General features: G+C 42.9%; 1 protein-coding gene and 1 long non-coding RNA gene across 2 annotated transcripts; both read left to right on the forward strand.

Annotated features, from left to right (window-relative positions):
* Positions 1 to 1,297: 1,297 nt before the first annotated feature.
* Positions 1,298 to 12,986, forward strand: LOC115540787 (uncharacterized). Its single transcript, XM_030352363.1, has 11 exons — positions 1,298 to 1,532; positions 1,728 to 1,997; positions 2,821 to 3,147; positions 3,306 to 3,560; positions 4,062 to 4,201; positions 5,698 to 5,885; positions 8,350 to 8,378; positions 9,542 to 9,811; positions 10,638 to 10,964; positions 11,122 to 11,376; positions 11,884 to 12,986. The coding sequence occupies exons 1-11, from the start codon at positions 1,445 to 1,447 to the stop codon at positions 12,024 to 12,026; spliced, it is 2,292 nt and encodes a 763-aa protein (XP_030208223.1). The 5' UTR covers positions 1,298 to 1,444; the 3' UTR covers positions 12,027 to 12,986.
* A 1,289-nt stretch (positions 12,987 to 14,275) lies between these two features.
* On the forward strand, positions 14,276 to 17,622 carry LOC115540224 (uncharacterized). Its single transcript, XR_003976140.1, has 3 exons — positions 14,276 to 15,174; positions 16,101 to 16,351; positions 17,561 to 17,622. It is a non-coding gene; the product is annotated as an uncharacterized LOC115540224 (long non-coding RNA).
* The last annotated feature ends 49 nt before the right edge of the window (positions 17,623 to 17,671 follow it).

The following is a 17,671-nucleotide window of genomic DNA, read 5'->3' on the forward strand; positions in this document are numbered from 1 at the left end:
TATTGCAGGGCATCGTAATTGTCCGCGAATGCATAGCCAACATGGCCTTATAATAGCCCGAGCATTAACTAAAAAACACATAGAAAAAGAATAAAGCATCCTGCATATGATTTCAACAATGTATGGGGGCATGCGCAATCCGCATTACCCAACAGCGATGGTCGCACAGTGGAATGCTGATGGAAACCAGCGGCCGAGTGGTGGGTGGAGATGTGCGCGCATTTCAGGAGCAGGGAGATACCGCACAAAAATCTATTTCTAATTAGTCAGGTTGCCTTGTGTCTGCCTGGCACAAATGCTCCCGTTGAGCGGATCTTTTCCATAATAAACAAAACTACAAACACGCGCGCGCGCGCACGCACACACACACACACACACACACACACACACACACACACACACACACACACACACACACACACACACACACACACACACACACACACACACACACACACACACACACACACACACACACACACACACACAAACGTATGTCTATCTTGTGTTTTTGTGTCTCGGCATCAGAAGCGCTTGCCTCAACTACGAGCATGCAGGCAAAAAGCGCGGCTCCTTTAAATGGAAAAGCAAAATCGCAAGGGCGATATATGAGCTTGCCTCAACTACGAGCATGCAGGCAAAAAGCGCGGCTCCTTTGAATGGAAAAGCAAAATCGCAAGAGCGATATGAGCTTGCCTCAACTACGAGCATGCAGGCAAAAAGCGCGGCTCCTTTAAATGGAAAAGCAAAATCGCAAGAGTGATATGAGCTGTAAATATTTTGGACAGGGTTGCGTTTTGAGCTATTCGGCGATTTTGCATCTTTTACAGATTTTGGTGTGAACGTACAGTTACATTCACTTATAGGCCTATAGGCCTACACGTTTAGCAACGGGGGCTTTCCACCAGGGCTTTGCCGATGAGGTTGGGTATTTCCGCATTGTAGGCCTATTTCCAATAAGAAGCTCAACCCCCTGATACGAGTGATAGGTCTAATCAAGACAAATTAAATTATGTGATTGTTGAATAGCCCTCGGAATATTATCAGTTTAAGGGCCTCCTCTAAATCATGTCGGCCTTTCCTCCGGTAAACTGTGATAAAGGAAGCTAAGGAATTTTTGGGAAGGTTTCTGTTTCGGTTGTAGACCTTTAGACAAGCATAAATAAATGTATATATATATATATATATATATATATAAATCATTATCTTCGCAAATAAATCTTTAATTTATTTGACACTTTCTGTGTGGAATATGTTGAGATCACTTTCGGTTCTCTCACCTACTCCTCCTTTCCTCTCAGAGAAGTGGGTTCCTCCTACTATACGGGTCGGGAAATCCACGGTGGTTCCCTTCACGCATCACCCGATTGCCTTTCACTTATCTAGATCACGACGAGCGGACGGTGGTCTTCGTCGACTCCTATGAATTTATAATCAAAAGAAGATGGATATGTTGGCTCTTCGTCTGAGTTTCTATCTCGCCGTGTGCATGTTGGAAGTGGTTCATGGGAGCGACACTTGTATGCCTAAAGGTGAGCCAGATTGTTACAAATAGGGGCCAACTGTGCCCATGGTTGTTCTTTTAATTCATCGCACGTCGACTTGAGTTACATTTTAATGATCTATTACGCATCGTGAAAGTTCATTTAAACAATTAGGTTACAGAACAAAAACAAATCTGTTCTGGAAGAATGACATATTTTACTTTCTTTCTCCTTTTCTCACAGGTGGATGTCCTATTATGATCACTCCCTCCCGAATAGTTGTGCAGTACGGATCTCGATTTCATGCCGACTGTTCGAGTTGTGTAAACGGCTCTTGTAAAGAGACGAAATGGGAGACCCCCACGGGATCAAAAGAAACGCTTAATAACTCGAATAACGGAATCAACAAGACGAGGTGGAATGTGGACCACGCCACAGAATGGGACATTAAGCCCATGTGCTACGAGGACACCAATGCAGACTGTTGCACTGTTCTAGCTTTCACCTTATACAGTAAGTTATATCACCATGCTGGAGGGAATCTCTCACAGGCTGGTCGCAATTCAAATTGTTATGGCGGTCGACTCAAATCTAGCGGATTTTTGAAAAAGAACAAAGGTCATAGATGTATAAGTTGTCTCTCGAGAGGAAGCCCATGTCCTCTTAATAGTTTACCGTTTTGATAATGATTGACCTGAACTAAACTGACTACCTAACTACACAAAGACTGAACAGACATGACCGTCATCGAGTTTGAGAACTTCCTTCTCATCACTGCAGTTCTTGTGAGCCCACTGCTCTCCTAGCTGACTGACTGGTTCCCTCGTGTGTCACGCGTGACCGCGCATCCACCAACTTACTACCGGTCTTTTATTTAGTTGTATGCATATAGGAGGTAACCAATTATCCTAAACCAGCCCAAGCCGAGATGAACCCCGGATACCGGTTTCGTTCAGTATGCCACGGTGGTGTTGGTAATCCAACGGTTCCCCAACTACCTTATCTACCTTATAAATATTGTTGTGTATCAGAGGGCGTGATCGAATCCAAGTCGATGCATTATTTTTAGGTCAGTTATGAGACATTCATTTTGATCATCACTAGGGTTGTACGTTACTTTAATGCGATGCTCTGCAAGACAAGCCTATTTACACCAGGGACAATCAGAATCAGAAAAACGTTATTGTCTGACATGACATGACAATGAGATGAAACATACAAAATACGGGTTGTAAGTTTGTGGAATTTTCCAGATAGCTCGGAAACCAGTTAACTCATAACACCAGTAGGTGAAGTGCAGCGTACTGGAGCTCAATTTAGTGTATGTTGTTTGCAGAACCTCCGGACAACGTATCCATCAGCTTTGTAAACCACACTGGCCCACTGCTTGAAGGACATCAGTACAACCTCCAGTGCCGTGTCCAGAACGTTCGTCCTATCCAGAACCTCGCCGTGACCTTCTACAAAGGAGACACCATTCTGGACTCGGTACAGTCCAGGAGCTCTGAGAATACAACGGTGACAGAGACGTTCACCAGCTTCAGCTTCAACTCCAGCAGAGGGGACGATGGGGTCCAGTACTGGTGTGAAGCCAAGCTGAACCTGGGACAACAAGGTCCACCTCCTGTAACGATGTCAGAACGCCTAACAACCACTGTGTACTGTGAGTTTACTTCAAATATTAGAGTGGCCCGGTGGTCCGTATCCAAATTATAACTTCATGACGTCTGCAATTTAAATATATAAGCACATGACATGCCTGAGAATCTGCTCAGTCAGTGTGTTTATTTTTTTTTAACTTCCCCCCCGTTTTCTCATCAGTCAAACCTAAGACGGTGCAGGGGTCTACGCTAGATCCTATTTCCATCACAGTAGGGGAACCTTTCCAGTTGAACTGCACAGCCCATTCCAACCCCAGACCAGCCTACAGTTGGACCGGTCCTGACAACACCACAGTCGGCAACGGCAGTGATTTCTCCGTGCAGTCGGCTGGTTTTGAACACAAGGGCCTGTACATTTGTGCCGCCCGCAACAGCCAGGGAAGCGCAACTGTGAAGTTCAACGTGGATGTCGGCGGTGTGTTCAATGTGTTTAACCTATCTGCTTCTGAAGCGCATCCTTTCCTTATTTTACAAACCTGGTCTTCTTTTTTAGTTAGGCATGCTCCAACCTTGATCGTTCACTCAGCAGTGGGATTCTAGTTAACGTTATGATTCTTAACCCCCTAACCCCCCTGACTGGAAATAGGATAAAAACCGAAAGGGATTCAAAATATCTCAACTGAAATTACCCTTGCTGGTAACGTTGTCCGCATCCTTATCTCTAAGTTGCATACAAAAACTGAGTGAGGTATGTAGGCCTGCTTAGGGTTTTTTTGTTTATACTGTATGTATTCAGGAAGTCTCTAGGTATTCTCGAGGTAAACAACCTCTTTAGCAATAGAACCCTTTTAGAACTGATCGCATTCGGACTCCTCTGAATTTAAAGTTCATAAGTCGTCTCAGAGAATTATGAACTTTTGATGGTTTTTTTTCATGATTGTCCTATCTGACCATTTGACTGTCTGTCTTTCTTTAGTTGACTGGGTGCCTATCATCGCAGGCGTGTCAGCGCTGTTGTTGGTCATCTGCGCGGTCGTTGGTGTGTTTGTCTACTACACCTACCACAAAAAGACCAAGATGGGACAGTACCAAGTCCGGCTTTTGGACGTGGCCAAATAACTGCCAACTGCCATTCCTGGAATGATATGAAGAATGTACTTGATCCAACTTGATCCTCCCATCTGGGTTGGTATATCATACTCATTGCTGTCTTCCTTTGTGGTCTGGTATCCATGACCATTCAAAGGTTATTGTAATTAATAGAGGTGGGAAAAATAATAAATTCTTCGATGCATCGCGATTCTCTCTAGAACGATTCCGTCTCGATGCAGATAAATTAATAATCAGAATAAATAAAATAAATAATAATAATAATTTGTTCGCCTACTGCAACATTTTGTTCGCTAGAGAGGGATCATTTTAGTAATTTTAAAATCATTTAATTTATCTTCAGTGTGTATTGGCCAATCTGATTTGTCTTGAGACACAATAGCGATTCAGCCTACCCATAGCATACATGCAAACTCACAGCAAGACACAAGAACTTCTACTAATTCAAGAGCAGCTTTTTCTTTAATGACATGGAAAAGAAAGATTAGAAAGAAAAGAAAACTGAAACCTATTTTTTTACATACTCCCATATTGTGTTGTAATGACAGCTGCATTGATTATTGCATTGTTCATAGGAAGTCATATTTGTGACAAAAGCTTTTTCTCTAATAAAATATTAGATATCTGTTGATGTCTTTAATGATCATCACAAAAGTAGGAAGTGATTAGCCAACTCTGAGTAGTAAATTGAGATGTATATCTATTTTTTAAAATCCTGCATGGCATGTACATAAAAGATTTTGTTGCATCGAGATGCATCGATAATCGTTTTAGAATCGAATCGTTGACCTCATAATCGGAATCGAATTGTGAGGTGCCAAGAGATTCCCACCCCTAGTAATTAACAATAATTTTGTACAGGCCGGACTTTCTTGACACTATTTTTATATGATAATTAGGGGTGATTTATTTATAAGAAATCGCCTTCCTGCTGCACGATTGAATCAACTTTTATTAAAAACTTTTCTGCTTTAACAATTTTCTGTCTAAATTCTGTTATGGGGGTCTTGATAAAAGCTTATTACAGTATACAACGAATGTAATTTAAAGTCATTATACTTTTTTTATATATATATTTATTGAAGTTTCTTGCAGTCGTATTAAGAGCACACAATCAATGCAAATATTAACCGAGCAGGGTATATGTATTGAGGGGTTGAAGACCAGCCTGGCGACCTAGGCTAAAGTAAATAATAACTCATAATTCAAATTCATTTGTAGATGTATCAGGTCATGTCAAATCAAGTTTGATTTCAATTCCAGTTCCGCTTCTCCCCGAATTGTGGTTCTCTTATTTTCCACAACACCACCAATTTGTCCCTTCTTTAAACTCATCATCGGGTGGTGTTATCAGTTCTGCTTCTCCCCAAGTTGCAGTTCTCTCATTTCCCACAACACCACCCATTAGTCCCTTCTTTAAACTCATCATCGGGTGGTACTCACTATGTTGCTCATCATTCTGTGAATGGATGTCTCGGTCGGCTGTCACCCGACCCTCACAGACTGTACACGTAACTGAGCAGAACCGAAGCAAGGATAAGCAGGGGCACGGCCCCCATGGAAGTGCTGAAGAGGGGGTCGACGAGAAGGAGGGAATGAGGAAGAGGAAGGAGGCAACGAGGGGAAGGGCGGAGCTGGAAAAGGCCCGGCAGGGACGTGTAGAAACTGAGGAAGGGTCGAGTTCAGCAAGGTGAGGAAGAGGAGGAGGAGGAAAAAAATCTAGGACGATGGACGACACCTTGATGGTCACTCCACGTCTGGCCTCTTCCCTTCTTTCCTTGGTCCTCAGAGTGTCTTCGACATCACATCCTCAGCAAAATAGGAGACGGATGAAGACGGGGAGAAGAAACCTTTCTGGAGAAGCATGGGAAACAGCACTTTGGTAAGGTGTTTCTTGAAAGTTGTACGTTTGTCCCGTACACGCCTCGGTTTTTTGTGTTGATCTAGTTGTTTGTTGTGTTGATGTAGTTCTTTGTCTCCCCTCAGCTCAAAGCGGAGAGTACCCTGGAGTGCTGATCCGGTTTGTTTAAGTGAAGTAGGGTCTGCCTAACACCATTGGCCCACAGTTATACAGCGAGCTGAACTGTCTAAAAAGCTGACATATTATACCAACAGTTGTGAGTGGGATTAGACGTTAACGTTTTGAAAATCTGCCTCTTCTGACATCCCCAGTGGGCGTGTCCACTGGATTTTTCTTTTTTTTCTAAGGGATATCTTTTATGGGCTTTTTTCTGGGCAGGATGTCTAGTACAGCCATCTAGTATAGGACAGCCGATCAGAATTTAACCCAGATGTGTGAAGGTCAACCCCCTGAGGCTGCCCTCCGCTGCTTTGACTCTCAAGGTTGGACCGAAGGTCTTGGATGAGCTCTTATTGTAGTCCACACTATCAGATTTAGGATTAATCTCTAAAGTCTGATGGCGAGCTCAAATCACGGTGAACGGGGCGTGTCACTGTGTTTTGCCCATATATTTGTTTCGACCAATCATGTTGCTGGAAGCGGGAATCTGTAAGGGCAGAATTGGTGAACACGACCTTGGCCATCAGTATTAAACTGTAAAAAAAGTATCTCTAAAGGTTTGAAATCATATATTTTTTTAATGTTATATATATATATATATATATATATATATATATGATATAGGATGTCTATGTTTGTATATCATTTAATTATACCGTGTCCATTAATCCCTGCTATATGGACACCTAATAAATTGTTCCAGTCAAGTTGTCTGTTCAGCCTTCAAAACGAGAGCTGTTTAATTGTGAAAAATGCATTAAACTGTAATCAGAAAACGCGGTTATATGCTAGACCCTAGAGTATCTGTGGTATAAAGGCTGCGAAGAATCTTGAATATGTTCAATGTATCCTTTAAATACGTCCATGGAACAGATGGCCAATGTGAATAATATATAGGCTACGTGTGGACCGCTGAAGAGGTAAAACTTTTCCTTGCTCTCATCGAAGAAAAAAACGTTACAGCTATTTTAGATGGAAAACAACAACGCAATTCCACTTTATATCAGGATCTAAGAGAGAGCATCTAATCAAAAGGATACGACAAGCCCTGAATGTGTCCGCTCCAACCACTGATGGAAACGTACCTAATTCGAATTGTTTTTTTGCGAACTTTCTAAAGATTTGCGTCACCTTTTAGATGGAAACGTGACTACTGTTGTCTCTAATTGTAATTCGTTTAATATCCTGACATGCGCTCCATGAACAGCACTACCCTGGCAATTCTTTTTCTAAATGATAGCACTATTTATTTACAAATTCCCTTGCCTTACTGTGCATTCACACAAAAAGCTGTAAAGCGTTTTGAGTGATAAACGCCCATTCACTTTCTATTAGCTGTAAAGCTGTAAATGAGAGTTGAAAACAGCTAAACTCTATGCAAATGAGCTAGTAGCGTTTCAGCTGTAAATGACCGCCAGCCAATCGGAATGTAGATGTCTCTCGCCGGCGGGGGCCCAGTAAACATAGGTGAGAACTTTAGTTCCTAGTTCCTACCACACATTTGTTCTTTCATCTTGATGCGTGAGAGAAAAATTGCGGCTATTGCAGGGCATCGTAATTGTCCGCGAATGCATAGCCAACATGGCCTTATAATAGCCCGAGCATTAACTAAAAAACACATAGAAAAAGTATAAAGCATCCAGCATATGATTTCATCAATGTATGGGGGCATGCGCAATCCGCATTACCCAACAGCGATGGTCGCACAGTGGAATGCTGATGGAAACCAGCGGCCGAGTGGTGGGTGGAGATGTGCGCGCATTTCAGGAGCAGGGAGATACCGCACAAAAATCTATTTCTAATTAGTCAGGTTGCCTTGTGTCTGCCTGGCACAAATGCTCCCGTTGAGCGGATCTTTTCCATAATAAACAAAACTACAAACACGCGCGCGCGCACGCACACACACACACACACACACACACACACACACACACACACACACACACACACACACACACACACACACACACACACACACACACACACGATAGCGATCAACTAAACTATAATCTAGCATATAAACAATCGCTCCATTAATTAGTTATTCAGTGTTTCATATATTTATGCTTATTATTTTTTTTCTATTGACCAAACTTATGACTGTCTATCTTGTGTTTTTGTGTCTCGGCATCAGCAGCGCTTGCCTCAACTACGAGCATGCAGGCAAAAAGCGCGGCTCCTTTAAATGGAAAAGCAAAATCGCAAGGGCGATATGAGCTTGCCTCAACTACGAGCATGCAGGCAAAAAGCGCGGCTCCTTTAAATGGAAAAGCAAAATCGCAAGAGCGATATGAGCTTGCCTCAACTACGAGCATGCAGGCAAAAAGCGCGGCTCCTTTAAATGGAAAAGCAAAATCGCAAGAGCGATATGAGCTGTAAATATTTTGGACAGGGTTGCGTTTTGAGCTATTCGGCGATTTTGCATCTTTTACAGATTTTGGTGTGAACGTACAATTACATTCACTTATAGGCCTATAGGCCTACACGTTTAGCAACGGGGGCTTTCCACCAGGGCTTTGCCGATGAGGTTGGGTCTTTCCGCATTGTAGGCCTATTTCCAATGAGAAGCTCAACCCCCTGATACGAGTGATAGGTCTAATCAAGACAAATTAAATTATGTGATTGTTGAATAGCCCTCGGAATATTATCAGTTTAAGGGCCTCCTCTAAATCATGTCGGCCTTTCCTCCGGTAAACTGTGATAAAGGAAGCTAAGGAATTTTTGGGAAGGTTTCTGTTTCGGTTGTAGACCTTTAGACAAGCATAAATAAATGTATATATATATATATATATATATATATATATCATTATCTTCGCAAATAAATCTTTAATTTATTTGACACCTTCTGTGTGGAATATGTTGAGATCACTTTCGGTTCTCTCACCTACTCCTCCTTTCCTCCCAGAGAAGTGGTTTCCTCCTACTATACGGGACGGGAAATCCACGGTGGTTCACGCATCACCCGATTGCCTTTCACTTATTTAGATCACGACGAGCGGACGGTGGTCGTCGTCGACTCCTATGAATTTATAATCAAAAGAAGATGGATATGTTGGCTCTTCGTCTGAGTTTCTATCTCGCCGTGTGCATGTTGGAAGTGGTTCATCGGAGCGACACTTGTATGCCTAAAGGTGAGCCAGATTGTTACAAATAGGGGCTAACTGTGCCCCTGGTTGTTCTTTTAATTCATCGCACGTCGACTTGAGTTACATTTTAATGATCTATTACGCATCGTGAAAGTTCATTTAAACAATTAGGTTACAGAACAAAAACAAATCTGTTCTGGAAGAATGACATATTTTACTTTCTTTCTCCTTTTCTCACAGGTGGATGTCCTATTATGATCACTCCCTCCCGAATAGTTGTGCAGTACGGATCTCCATTTCATGCCGACTGTTCGAGTTGTGTAAACGGCTCTTGTAAAGAGACGAAATGGGAGACCCCCACGGGATCAAAAGAAACGCTTAATAACTCGAATAACGGAATCAACAAGACGAGGTGGAATGTGGACCACGCCACAGAATGGGACATTAAGCCCATGTGCTACGAGGACACCAATGCAGACTGTTGCACTGTTCTAGCTTTCACCTTATACAGTAAGTTATATCACCATGCTGGAGGGAATCTCTCACAAGTAAGGCTGGTTTCAATTCAAATTGTTATGGCGGTCGACTCAAATATAGCGGATTTTTGAAAAAAAGCAAAGGTCATAGATGTAGAAGTTGTCTCTCGAGAGGAAGCCCATGTCCTCTTAATAGTTTACCGTTTTGATAATGATTGACCTGCACTAAACTGACTACCTAACTACAAAGACTGAACAGACATGACCGTCATCGAGTTTGAGAACTTCCTTCTCATCACTGCAGTTCTTGTGAGCCCACTGCTCTCCTAGCTGACTGACTGGTTCCCTCGTGTGTCACGCGTGACCGCGCATCCACCAACTTACTACCGGTCTTTTATTTAGTTGTATGCATATAGGAGGTAACCAATTATCCTAAACCAGCCCAAGCCGAGATGAACCCCGGATACCGGTATCGTTCAGTATGCCACAGTGGTGTTGGTAATCCAACGGTTCCCCAACTACCTTATCTACCTTATAAATATTGTTGTGTATCAGAGGGCGTGATCGAATCCAAGTCGATGCATTATTTTTAGGTCAGTTATGAGACATTCATTTTGATCATCACTAGGGTTGTACGTTACTTTAATGAAATGCTCTGCAAGACAAGCCTATTTACACCAGGGACAATCAGAATCAGAAAAACGTTATTGTCTGACATGACATGACAATGAGATGAATCATACAAAATACGGGTTGTAAGTTTGTGGAATTTTCCAGATAGCTCGGAAACCAGTTAACTCATAACACCAGTAGGTGAAGTGCAGCGTGCTGGAGCTCAATTTAGTGTATGTTGTTTGCAGAACCTCCGGACAACGTATCCATCAGCTTTGTAAACCACACTGGCCCACTGCTTGAAGGACATCAGTACAACCTCCAGTGCCGTGTCCAGAACGTTCGTCCTATCCAGAACCTCGCCGTGACCTTCTACAAAGGAGACACCATTCTGGACTCGGTACAGTCCAGGAGCTCTGAGAATACAACGGTGACAGAGACGTTCACCAGCTTCAGCTTCAACTCCAGCAGAGGGGACGATGGGGTCCAGTACTGGTGTGAAGCCAAGCTGAACCTGGGACAACAAGGTCCACCTCCTGTAACGATGTCAGAACGCCTAACAACCACTGTGTACTGTGAGTTTACTTCAAATATTAGAGTGGCCCGGTGGTCCGTATCCAAATTATAACTTCATGACGTCTAAAATTTAAATATATAAGCACATGACATGCCTGAGAATCTGCTCAGTCAGTGTGTTTATCTTTTTTAACTTCCCCCCCGTTTTCTCATCAGTCAAACCTAAGACGGGGCAGGGGTCTACGCTAGATCCTATTTCCATCACAGTAGGGGAACCTTTCCAGTTGAACTGCACAGCCCATTCCAACCCCAGACCAGCCTACAGTTGGACCGGTCCTGACAACACCACAGTCGGCAACGGCAGTGATTTCTCCGTGCAGTCGGCTGGTTTTGAACACAAGGGCCTGTACGTTTGTGCCGCCCGCAACAGCCAGGGAAGCGCAACTGTGAAGTTCAACGTGGATGTCGGCGGTGTGTTCAATGTGTTTAACCTATCTGCTTCTGAAGCGCATCCTTTCCTTATTTTACAAACCTGGTCTTCTTTTTTAGTTAGGCATGCTCCAACCTTGATCGTACACTCAGCAGTGGGATTCTAGTTAACGTTATGATTCTTAACCCCCTAACCCCCCTGACTGGAAATAGGATAAGGATGGATCCCGAAAGGGATTCAAAATATCTCAACTGAAATTACCCTTGCTGGTAACGTTGTCCGCATCCTTATCTCTAAGTTGCATACAAAAACTGAGTGAGGTATGTAGGCCTGCTTAGGGTTTTTTTGTTTATACTGTAAGTATTCAGGAAGTCTCTAGGAATTCTCGAGGTAAACAACCTCTTTAGCAATAGAACCCTTTTAGAACTGATCGCATTCGGACTCCTCTGAATTTAAAGTTCATAAGTCATCTCAGAGAATTATGAACTTTTGATGGTTTTTTTTCATGATTGTCCTATCTGACCATTTGACTGTCTGTCTTTCTTTAGTTGACTGGTTGCCTATCATCGCAGGCGTGTCAGCGCTGTTGTTGGTCATCTGCGCGGTCGTTGGTGTGTTTGTCTACTACACCTACTACAAAAAGACCAAGATGGGACAGTACCAAGTCCGGCTTTTGGGTGTGGCCAAATAACTGCCAACTGCCATTCCTGGAATGATATGAAGAATGTACTTGATCCAACTTGAACCTCTCATCTGGGTTGGTATATCATACTCATTGCTGTCTTCCTTTGTGGTCTGGTATCCATGACCATTCAAAGGTTATTGTAATTAATAGAGGTGGGAAAAATAATAAATTCTTCGATGCATCGCGATTCTCTCTAGAACGATTCCGTCTCGATGCAGATAAATTAATAATCAGAATAAATAAAATAAATAATAATAATAATTTGTTCGCCTACTGCAACATTTTGTTCGCTAGAGAGGGATAATTTTAGTAATTTTAAAATCATTTAATTTATCTTCAGTGTGTATTGGCCAATCTGATTTGTCTTGAGACACAATAGCGATTCAGCCTACCCATAGCATACATGCAAACTCACAGCAAGACACAAGAACTCCTACTAATTCAAGAGCAGCTTTTTCTTTAATGACATAGAAAAGAAAGAAAAGAAAACTGAAACCTATTTTTTTACATACTCCCATATTGTGTTGTAATGACAGCTGCATTGGTTATTGCATTGTTCATAGGAAGTCATATTTGTGACGAAAGCTTTTTCTCTAATAAAATATTACATATCTGTTGATGTCTTTAATGATCATCACAAAAGTAGGAAGTGATTAGCCAACTCTGAGTAGTAAATTGAGATGTATATATATATTTTAAAATCCTGCATGGAATGTACATAAAAGATTTTGTTGCATCGAGATGCATCGATAATCGTTTTAGAATCTAATCGTTGACCTCATAATCGGAATCGAATCGTGAGGTGCCAAGAGATTCCCACCCCTAGTAATTAACAATAATTTTGTACACGCCGGACTTTCTTGACACTATTTTTATATGATAATTAGGGGAGATTTATTTATAAGAAATCGCCTTCCTGCTGCACGATTGAATCAACTTTTATTAAAAACTTTTCTGCTTTAACAATTTTCTGTCTAAATTCTGTTATGGGGGTCTTGATAAAAGCTTATTACAGTATACAACGAATGTAATTTAAAGTCATTATACTTTTTTTATATATATATTTATTGAAGTTTCTTGCAGTCGTATTAAGAGCACACAATCAATGCAAATATTAACCGAGCAGGGTATATGTATTGAGGGGTTGAAGACCAGCCTGGCGACCTAGGCTACAGTAAATAATAACTCATAATTCAAATTCATTTGTAGATGTATCAGGTCATGTCAAATCAAGTTTGATTTCAATTCCAGTTCCGCTTCTCCCCGAATTGTGGTTCTCTTATTTTCCACAACACCACCAATTTGTCCCTTCTTTAAACTCATCATCGGGTGGTGTTATCAGTTCTGCTTCTCCCCAAGTTGCAGTTCTCTCATTTCCCACAACACCACCCATTAGTCCCTTCTTTAAACTCATCATCGGGTGGTACTCACTATGTTGCTCATCATTCTGTGAATGGATGTCTCGGTCGACTGTCACCCGACCCTCACAGACTGTACACGTAACTGAGCAGAACCGAAGCAAGGATAAGCAGGGGCACGGCCCCCATGGAAGTGCTGAAGAGGGGATCGACGAGAAGGAGGGAATGAGGAAGAGGAAGGAGGCAACGAGGGGAAGGGCGGAGCTGGAAAAGGCCCAGCAGGGACGTGTAGAAACTGAGGAAGGGTCGAGTTCAGCAAGGTGAGGAAGAGGAGGAGGAGGAAAAAAATCTAGGACGATGGACGACACCTTGATGGTCACTCCACGTCTGGCCTCTTCCCTTCTTTCCTTGGTCCTCAGAGTGTCTTCGACATCACATCCTCAGCAAAATAGGAGACGGATGAAGACGGGGAGAAGAAACCTTTCTGGAGAAGCATGGGAAACAGCACTTTGGTAAGGTGTTTCTTGAAAGTTGTACGTTTGTCCCGTACACGCCTCGGTTTTTTGTGTTGATCTAGTTGTTTGTTGTGTTGATGTAGTTCTTTGTCTCCCCTCAGCTCAAAGCGGAGAGTACCCTGGAGTGCTGATCCGGTTTGTTTAAGTGAAGTAGGGTCTGCCTAACACCATTGGCCCACAGTTATACAGCGAGCTGAACTGTCTAAAAAGCTGACATATTATACCAACAGTTGTGAGTGGGATTAGACGTTAACGTTTTGAAAATCTGCCTCTTCTGACATCCCCAGTGGGCGTGTCCACTGGATTTTTCTTTTTTTTCTAAGGGATATCTTTTATGGGCTTTTTTCTGGGCAGGATGTCTAGTACAGCCATCTGGTATAGGACAGCCGATCAGAATTTAACCCAGATGTGTGAAGGTCAACCCCCTGAGGCTGCCCTCCGCTGCTTTGACTCTCAAGGTTGGACCGAAGGTCTTGGATGAGCTCTTATTGTAGTCCACACTATCAGATTTAGGATTAATCTCTAAAGTCTGATGGCGAGCTCAAATCACGGTGAACGGGGCGTGTCACTGTGTTTTGCCCATATATTTGTTTCGACCAATCATGTTGCTGGAAGCGGGAATCTGTAAGGGCAGAATTGGTGAACACGACCTTGGCCATCAGTATTAAACTGTAAAAAAAGTATCTCTAAAGGTTTGAAATCAACACAGTTTAGACTGGCTCCTGTAGAAATTATTAAAAGCCCTTCTGAAAGCTGAATCCAATCGTGCAAATGAGTTTTCTTTACTTGTTTTTTAGCTAGGTTATCTTTGGTTGTTTGCTTCTTTTTTTTACATGATTCACAAAACAGGAAGTCGGCATAGCCCCGCCACTTCCAGTTTCCTGTTTCCGGACCTGGCTCTGTTCCCCTTTCCGCCCTGAGGCTCTGCTATAACTGGGCAGGAACTGCTGGATCACAGATTACCCCATTGCTTTTGTTCGTGCATTTTCACTTTCACTTGAGAATTATTGTGATTGTTGATGCGTTTAGTGTGTGTGCTTGTTTGTGGCTGTTTGTGTGTATGTGTGTGTGTGTGTGTGTGTGTGTGTGTGTGTGTGTGTGTGTGTGTGTGTGTGTGTGTGTGTGTGTGTGTGTGTGTGTGTGTGTGTGTGTGTGTGCGCGCCAAGCATGCTGAGGGGCTGGGAAGACAGCCAGAGTTACCTGTCGGACCACCCTCACCTGGTGTGAATGGAGACCGCCACTCAGCAGGTGACCATGTGATTAAACTAACAGGTGGATGAGGTGAGATAAGCATTATGTTGGTCTGCGCGTTGTTTCCTTTTCTATTATGGTATTTTCCGTATCTGTTTATTATCTATACATTTGTGGTGCTTGTGATTTTTCCTTTTTTTTCTAAGGGATTTCTTTTATGGGCTTTTTTCTGGACTGGATGTCTAGTACAGCCATCTAGTATAGGACAGCCGATCAGAATTTAACCCAGATGTGTGACGGTCAACCCCTTGAGGCTGCCCTCCGCTGCTTTGACTCTCAAGGTTGGACCGAAGGTCTTGGATGAGCTCTTATTGTAGTCCACCCTATCAGATTTAGGATTAATCTCTAAAGTCTGATGGCGAGCTCAAATCACGGTGAACGGGGCGTGTCACTGTGTTTTGCCCATATATTTGTTTCGACCAATCATGTTGCTGGAAGCGGGAATCTGTAAGGGCAGAATTGGTGAACACGACCTTGGCCATCAGTATTAAACTGTAAAAAAAGTATCTCTAAAGGTTTAAAATCAACACAGTTTAGACTGGCTCCTGTAGAAATTATTAAAAGCCCTTCTGAAAGCTGAATCCAATCGTGCAAATTAGTTTTCTTTGCTTGTTTTTAGCTAGGTTATCTTTGGTTGTTTGCTTCTTTTTTTTTATGTGCTTCACCAAACAGGAAGTCGGCATAGCCCCGCCACTTCCAGCTTCCTGTTTCCGGACCTGGCTCTGTTCCCCTTTCCCCACTGAGGCGCTGCTATAACTGGGAAGGAACTGCTGGATAACAGATTACCCTATTGCTTTTGTTCGTGCATTTTCACTTTCACTTGAGAATGAATTTGATTGTTTATGCGTTTAGTGTGTGTGCTTGTTTGTGGCTGTGCGTGTGCTTGCGTGCGTGCGTGTGTGTGTGCGTGTGTGTGTGTGTGTGTGTGTGCATATGCGTGTGTATGGCTTGTCCAGACAGTACAAGCTGAAGGACCGGTTGCAACTAGTGTCATATCCAGAGCAGGAAGGAGGAGGAGCAGCAGGAGGAGGAAAAGGAACAGGAGGAGGAGGAGGTGGAGCGGCAGAAGGAGGAGGGGGAGGAGAAGCAGGAGTAGGAGCAGGAGGAGGAGAAGCAGGAGGTGGAGGAGGAGGAGTAGGAGCAGCAGCAGAAGAGATTAGGCCCAGGTGGTCTGGAACCCGCAGAGGTCTATGAGTCTCTCTCTAAGGTAGAACACACCTGTGAGTCACATCAGAGGTAACCTGTGTTCTTATATAGTTATGATTTGGGGATTACCAGAGGTTATGTGTTATGTCATTACATTATTTTGTCAAACGTTGCATGGACAATGGCTTTCTGGTTTCTGGGCAGCACTGTACAGAGATTGGGTTTAGAATGTGCTATCATTCAGCTGTTCAATCAGTTGAATCTATGGAGCTACTCAAGCATGAATTCCTTGCTCCTTGTGTTCAGATGCCCAGCACAAGTGTCAAAAAAACAAACAAACGCAATTTAGTTTTTTGGCACAAACGATCGGCATATATATCACGTTGAGACATTTTTTTTCGGGTTTTCAATGACCAAAATAATCGTGACTGGTTTTTACCATAACCTGGCAGCCCTACTGTTGAACTGACGGTTAAACAGTTCCCATCGCAGCCACACACGCAACGCATCCATCCACCCTAGACATTTTGGATAAAAGCATCTTACCCAAATGGGAAATAGCATTAGGGAGCAGGATAGTGAATGAAGCTGGGCTGATGGTTTGATGCCCAATGTCCAAAGTCTCACTTGTAGACATCCTTGAGAAGCATGCCTAACCCCAACCTGCTCCTAAAGGTCATGTATAACGACATAGTTATGCGTGTTAACAAACATAAACAGAATAGTCACTGTGAGAACCTGAACTCTACCACAAAAAGTCTACAGCTGGTACACAATGCGGCAGCTAGACTGCTGACCAGAACGAGAAAGTTTGATCATATTACACCTATTCTCGCCTCTCTACACTGGCTACCAATAACTTTCAGATCAGACTTTAAGGTGCTATTGTTAACCTATAAAGCCTTGCATGGATTATCTCCATCGTACTTGAAGGACCTGATCATTCCTTATAGTCCTTCTCGGTCTCTCCGGTCTTCGGGAGCTGGCCTTCTTTCATTGCCGAAGGTTAAAAAGAAATCGGCTGGACAGAGAGCGTTTGCCTATCGAGCCCCTTTTTTATGGAATAGGCTGCCATCAGCGATCAGGGAAGCTGACTCTGTGGAGCTATTCAAAGGGAAGCTCAAAACGCACCTCTACAATCTTGCATTTGGAGTGTGAAAACAATTGATGCGAGAGTGAAGACTACTCTGTTTGCTGGTGCTTTTCTTATTACATTATACATTCCCACTATGTACTTTTCCGTTCTAATTCACTATTCTGTCTGTTCTAGCGTGTTGCGGGTACTGGACTGGATGCCTGGACTCTCCTCATGGATAACCGGCCAGAACCCCATCACCATTTTAATATGATGTGCATGTATTTACCTGTGTGTCAATTGTGG

This window comes from Gadus morhua, chromosome 3 (genome assembly GCF_902167405.1).
Source record: "Gadus morhua chromosome 3, gadMor3.0, whole genome shotgun sequence".
Classification (NCBI taxonomy): Eukaryota; Metazoa; Chordata; class Actinopteri; order Gadiformes; family Gadidae; genus Gadus; species Gadus morhua.

Coding starts and splice junctions, on each gene's coding strand:
- LOC115540787 (XM_030352363.1), top strand. CDS start 1,445: ATGGATATGTTGGCTCTTCGTCTGAGTTTCTATCTCGCCGTGTGCATG. Junction 9,812..10,637: donor TCTAGCTTTCACCTTATACA/GTAAGTTATATC, acceptor TGTTGTTTGCAG/AACCTCCGGACAACGTATCC. Junction 11,377..11,883: donor GTTCAACGTGGATGTCGGCG/GTGTGTTCAATG, acceptor GTCTTTCTTTAG/TTGACTGGTTGCCTATCATC.